This window comes from Cibotium barometz, chromosome 13 (assembly GCF_041138505.1).
Source record: "Cibotium barometz isolate CiBa-2024 chromosome 13, ASM4113850v1, whole genome shotgun sequence".
NCBI lineage: Eukaryota > Viridiplantae > Streptophyta > Polypodiopsida > Cyatheales > Cibotiaceae > Cibotium > Cibotium barometz.
Genome location: NC_141058.1, coordinates 30,937,048 through 30,943,362, shown reverse-complemented (window position 1 = coordinate 30,943,362; position 6,315 = coordinate 30,937,048). Strand labels below are relative to the sequence as shown.

At 38.9% G+C, this 6,315-nt stretch overlaps 1 protein-coding gene across 1 annotated transcript; it reads right to left on the bottom strand.

Moving 5' to 3' along the window:
- Nucleotides 1–2,188: 2,188 nt before the first annotated feature.
- On the bottom strand, nt 2,189–4,140 carry LOC147632597 (fe(II)/2-oxoglutarate-dependent dioxygenase 4-like). Its single transcript, XM_086806895.1, has 4 exons — nt 3,912–4,140; nt 3,550–3,782; nt 2,992–3,334; nt 2,189–2,543 (listed from the first exon to the last, which is right to left on the bottom strand). Exons 1-4 carry the CDS (start codon nt 4,020–4,022, stop codon nt 2,265–2,267), a joined length of 966 nt encoding a protein of 321 aa, XP_086663021.1. The 5' UTR covers nt 4,023–4,140; the 3' UTR covers nt 2,189–2,264.
- Nucleotides 4,141–6,315: the final 2,175 nt, after the last annotated feature.

The window sequence follows — 6,315 nt, the reverse complement described above, 5'->3', positions numbered from 1 at the left end:
TATCCTTGAAAGAATCAAAGGAAGCAAGTAACTTACCTTCTCCAAATCTAACTCCAATTTGGCAATCTTCACTATCGAAACTCTCCCATACCTCCTCTGGATCTTTGTCCACTTCTGATGAGCATTACTCTGGGAGGAGACAAATTGCGCCTGTATGGATGGATTCATGCAATGGATGATGATAAGATGAGCCTGAGCATCCAATATGCTTCTCAAAGGAGGCTCCACCAATTGAGGTGTGGAGATAGCCATCCACACACCGGCTCTTTCTAGCAACAATTGAGTGTAGAAAGACCAAGTATGATAGTTGGTTGCGAAAAGCTTCATGGAGTCATTGACTTGGTGAGGATTGTAGGATGGTATGTGGGTAGGGGTGGGAGCAAGACCTAGATGAGAGAAACTCAGAGAGGAAAGATTGGGAATAGGAACCACTTGTAGAGCGGCGAGAGCAAGAAAGGGATCTAAGCTATGATGGTGCTATGGAGAATCAACAGGAGAAGGAGCAGCAGTAGAGAAATCTCAAGAATCCCTGTCCTTTGACAAGAAACCTTCTCTGAAGAAAGGGGCTAAAAAAAAATCATCAAGTTCTCCTCTCTCAGGCTGTGCACAGCAAGAAGAAAGGGAGGGAGGGTGGGAAACTGAAAGGAGAGGAAGAAGATATCTCCAAGATGTAGTTCCCTGTCCACAACACAACAATCAGAAAGATCAGTAATCTTTGCTGAAAATTCAGAAATACGATAGTCCAAGGTGTTAGATGAAGAAAACACAGCACTCTTGAGAAATCCTCTACTCTCGGAAGAATACAGAGCACCTTCTACGCTGAAATTTACAGAAAATGCAACAAACTGTCGAAGCCTCTTCTCCAAAACAAAAACGCAACTTTCTTCTGCTCATAGGTCAACGTTTTTCTCTGATACCATGAAAGAAAGTGAAGCAAATATAAAACACAGATGTAGGCCTAGGTAGAAGACTTGTAAATGCTAGAAACTGATGTTTATTGTTGCTGAAATTTGAGTGCACGAGGAAAGTAGTAGCAGCTGTACAATGATGAGAAGCATGACCTCAATTGAATGCTGAAACATGAGATGATATAAGGGAAAAGGGAGCCAACCCTTTTATAGTACCGCAGCTATAGTAGTAGGCCGACAGCAAGGTTGTAGTAAAAAATGCTATAAAATGCCTAAAAAATACCAAAAAATGGTAGAAAAAATGTTAAAAAATCTCTGCTAAGATATGCCAATGCAGGGCTTCATATGGAGCCAAATACAAGCATGAATACGGATGGGAAATTCCATCTAGGGATGAATTAATTTCCAACAGAACTTTGTATCAAGATATGCTCTCACACACACTCTACACATACACACACACACACACATAAGAGCATACATTCACACAAAGCTCTTCATATTGAGTTTCTATCAAACCTCTCGAGATGCAAGGAAGCCTTAGCCATAATGAAGTTTAGCACTAAGGGAAGTAGCAAATAGCATAACAATGAGCTGACCTACCATAATTTGTAATCAAAGTTTGAAAATAGTAATATTTCTTATTATCCACTTCTTTTTGCAACTCAATGCTTTGTATTTTGAAGATCCTCCTTCTTTTGCTACCATATTTTCTTACACAATGTAGATAATATAAACATATTAACTTATATAGAGAGGACGAATGGGACGAATGTCTCTTTAGAAGTTGTAGCCATTTTTAAAAGGCAACATGTGTAATGTATGTATAATTTATTAGCACTATTTTTTTAAATTATATATATAGATATTTTTAAGACTAAAACTTATCCATTTTTATTTAGTTTTTTTCACAATTTATCTTTACACTAAAAAGTATATTATTTTATGTATAATTTATGTTTAGCTCCTAAGAAACTTCTTTGTATCTACACGTAATACAAAAATAGAAAATATTTCAATGTACACTAAATAATTGTTAGAATTAGGTTGCAAGAAAGCACACAAAGCTTGGAGAAGAAGCAAGAATGCACACAACACACAGTGTATTAGATTGTGTCAATGTACAAAGATAAAGATAGCCCTAGAATGATGGGCGTATATACAAGCCGGGGGAAAAAACCTCCTAAAGAGGGAAAAAGTGCCCCGGCGGTCCTAAGTGTGTTCACACACATCACTGCCTATATATATGGCAACAATAATTATTTTCATTAATGAGATATTGTTTCATTCTAGGAAACAAATAAATACTCCATATAAGTCCAAAGAAAAATGAACATAACTAATAAATCAAGATAATTATTGTTCCATTTCATTCATTGATCTCTCCATAAGAGCCTTGGCAAATTCAAGGCCTTTCTTATGGTTCGGTAGACTTGTATCGAAGTAGCGCATCATGTACTCTTTGAAAGTGGCTCCTTGGTACACGCATGGGTAATCATGGTTAATGAGCTCAAGAATAGGAGCAATAAAATCTTCCTCTGGAGGTCCAAATGTAAAGGGAAGAGAGATCCGTAACTTGTTTGGATTAGCTATGACACGATGGGGAGAGGATCTATACCGTCCATTTGTCAAGATCTGCAGCAGCAAGGTGACACTTGTAAGACCTTTTAATTATCATTTTCTTTTTTGTATTTAGGGAAGGTACATTTCTTTATATCCACTCCTTGGGTGGGATATAAAGAAGGTTGAAAGGAAGTTCATTTCTTTATATCCCACTCCTTTGGAAGAACGGAGGGATTAGTGTAATATATTATATTATATAAATATCTCACACCTTACGTAAGGTTTGTTTCTTTTTAATCCAATTGTTGGGTGGGGAGGAGGTTGGGGGAGGTGTGGTTGTTGGCAAAGGGGAGGGGAAGGGAGTATTGATCCCATGCGCCTGTTGTTTGGCGAAGAGGAGGGGGAGTATTGATCTCATGCGCCTAGCACTCCTTGCTCCCAATATAATTTAGCTACCATAATATATCGTATATATATCCTAAGAGAGGTGGTTATAACATAGGTTGAAGATGTCACAAACCTCCATTTGATCCGCTAAGAGAACCACAAAAACGTTGGGTCGATACTTGAGTTCAACCCATTCACCAGATGGGGACTGCACTTGTAAGCCGCCAACCTCATCTTGTAAGAGGCAGGTAAGAGTGCCCACGTCTGTGTGCTCTTTGAAGCCGGTAGTACCAGCATTGGGGTCCAAGCACGGAGGGTAAAAGTTGAGGGTGAGGACTACTCTCTCAATTGTGGGAAGCCCTTTTTTGCTTTTGTGGTTATCCATGCTTCCCTTCCCAATAAGGCTCTCGAACATAGCATCGTACAAATCATTGCCAAGCTTTTGTACATCATGCCCAAAGTCCAGAAGGCTTTCCCTACACACATAACCATCCAAACAAGACCCACATTGGTCATACATTTCCTTATTCAAAGATCCGAAAAGAATGGTGAGCTTTGCTTTTATAGCAAGTGAGCTCTATGTTTTGTGCAATGATCCAATCAACCCAGAGTGTTAACTAGCACAATGTCGACCTTATTAAACAAAAGTAATCCTCAATTAATGACCCCTAATAACAGTTCAAGGCACTACCCAAAGATTTCACGGGCGTCTTGGAAGCCGTCGCAGATGCCCGGGCGGCGGCGCACCATCAGGATTTCCAGCCAGTTGGTGGCCTCTGTGAGCTCGTTGCTCATGAAGTTCATGCCATCGTCCCGCCTCGCCGTTGTGAAAGCCCGCTTGGCCTCGGCCGGCTGCTCGTAGAACTTCCGAGCGGCCACCCACATGCCCTCGATCACGCGATCGGGCACCCCGTGATGCACCACCTGCTCACATTATATTATCATACGACGATACTGACTGATTAATAAATCAATCAAGCGACGATACTGACTGCTCTCAACAAAATATATGCTGCTTGACATAAATAAGGAGGTAGTGTGCGTGTGTTATACCTGGAAGCAGCCCCACTCCTCGCACGCACGGGAAAGCTCCTGCAGCACAGCGCTGCGCCCGTCGGCTAACAAGCCCTGGATGTCGATGGTGGGAGGAACTTCGCGAGCCATGTCGATGTCGGTAGTACTACTGGCTGCCTGCTGCTGGGTGTACTGTGCTGTGCCACACAGCACATATAGCACGAGATAAAAGGACAAGTTATGGGTGTGCTCTCTAATAGCCACACAGCACAGCAGGACAAGTTTATTGATTCAACAATTTTTAAGTTTCAGTTATAAGACCATGATGAGTGACGTATGCATTTTTTCAATAAAAACCCGTTTCAACTTGATGGTTGTCCTTTGTTTCATTGGTTAAAAAAGCAAGTTTAATTTCTGCTATTGTGGCCCCCACTTCTCTTCAATAAAGAGGAAAAGAAGGGTTCCAAAAATATATCTTTGTATACTTGTAGCCATTAATATTTTTTGAAGAGGAGAAAAACGTGTCCTCTTCAATAAAGAGGAAAAGAAGGGTACGTTCCAAAAGCATGGTACGTTCCAAAAGCATTAAATCTTTGTGTGCTTGTAACCATTAATATTTTTTGAAGAGGAGAAAAACGTTTCCTCTTCAATAAAGAGGAAAAGAAGGGTACGTTCCAAAAGCATTAAATCTTTTTGTGCTTGTAACCTTAATATTTTTTGAAGAGGAGAAAAACGTTTCCTTAAGAACCACGGATTGCATCCTTGAACAACTTGTCCTTCACACATTCATAACCCTTATAAAATAAGCAAAAGAAAGGGTTCCAAAAGCATAGGTTGGTACTTCAAGTTATTATTTTTGACCCCTTATAAAATAAGCAAAAGAAAGGGTTCCAAAAGCATAGGTTGGTACTTCAAGTTATTATTTTTGACATGAATACAAAGAATTCTTCAAGCAACGACTACTAATATTTTTGGACGTGAAAAGAATAGCTTCTTAAAGCAAGGACTATAGTTTTAAATTATGCGTTGTTAGTCTCATCCTAGATTTTTGCCTTATATGAGATTCACCATGACATTCACTATTCTGTTTACACATGTATAGGTATGCTATAAATTTCACCTTATATAAGATTCACTATTCAAGTATTTTTACACACATGTGTACAGACGAAGCATCTCTCACTCTCTCTCTACACACACACACACACACACACACACACACACACACACACCCATTCCATGTTCTCATGATATAAATACTTTACCTATATTTAAGGTTCAAAGGTGGATACTCCTTCACATTTTACGTACAAGGAATTTTTATGAAGATCACATCAATATAGTGCATCCACTATAACAAAAGGACTTCGCCCACACTACCACAGTAGCCCGTTTTGTGTACGTAGTACCATACTGCTGCTGCGGAGTCAACTACCAGGTGCGCCACATCCTAGAATTTTGTAAAAGGTGTACTTTTGTATGCCCAAAATACATATTTGGCAATAATGTATGGTCAAAATTACCATAAGATAGGGATTCTAGGTGACTAAGTATCATTTGAGAAGTAATTTAGAAACTTATTATAGCCATAAACCTTGGTGGTTGATACCTTTTAATAGCATGCTTTACCTTAAAAATCAATGTTCTTAAGTTTAAAATTTGTTCCTCAAGGTTTGTTTAGATGGAGGCTATAAATGAGAATAGATAGTATTGCTAGAAAACAATAAGGGCCCTTTCCCAATGCAATATAATGGCATTAGGAGGCTATAGTGCTTATGTCTACAACAATTACACAATAATTAAGGTTTGCGGAGCATCATAAAAGAGCTAGATCTATGGATCTATAGGTGCCATGCCATAATGTTAAGGTGAGCAAAAAAAGGGACAAAAAATTCGACAATGATTTTGCTAGGTATTTCAAATAAGTCACTTGCTACCATGGATCATGCCATTAGAGATGTTATTTTGTCCCAATTGATAGTTCACCCTTGTATTAAGAGTTTTCAGGATGCAAACATAAATTTTCAAAGATAGTGTTCAGGTGGATTAGTTCATTGAATATGGTGAATTTGCCCAGATCTAACAACAATGTGTTATTCCTTAAGTGTTGCTAAATGCCAAGGCCTCGTTTGACATTAACATTTAAGTAGCCTCATGGATGTTATAAATTCATGCCCAAGAAAACTCTATCTAGTGAGAAGCATAATAATTTAGGAAGATGGAGCATTGCTAAGAGGCATTAATAATCTTTACACAAGAGATCAAGTACTTAGTAGTTTCATGCATTGCTTACTTAGCAGTGTCATGCATTGCTGCTAGTCATGTGTAAGAGGCATTAATAATCTTTACACAAGAGATCAAGTACTTAGTAATGTCATTTTGAGCAGGTTGATAGCAAGATAAGGTGCCCCAAATGTTCTCACCAAATGGGTTATAATGACAT

Bases quoted from the DNA above. Each gene is read 5' to 3' on its own strand.
- LOC147632597 (XM_086806895.1), bottom strand. From the start codon at position 4,022: ATGGCTCGCGAAGTTCCTCCCACCATCGACATCCAGGGCTTGTTAGCC. The intron at 3,783-3,911 runs GTATAACACACG...TAATGTGAGCAG, and splicing joins AGGAGTGGGGCTGCTTCCAG to GTGGTGCATCACGGGGTGCC. The intron at 2,544-2,991 runs GTTTGTGACATC...TTGCTGCTGCAG, and splicing joins TCTTAGCGGATCAAATGGAG to ATCTTGACAAATGGACGGTA.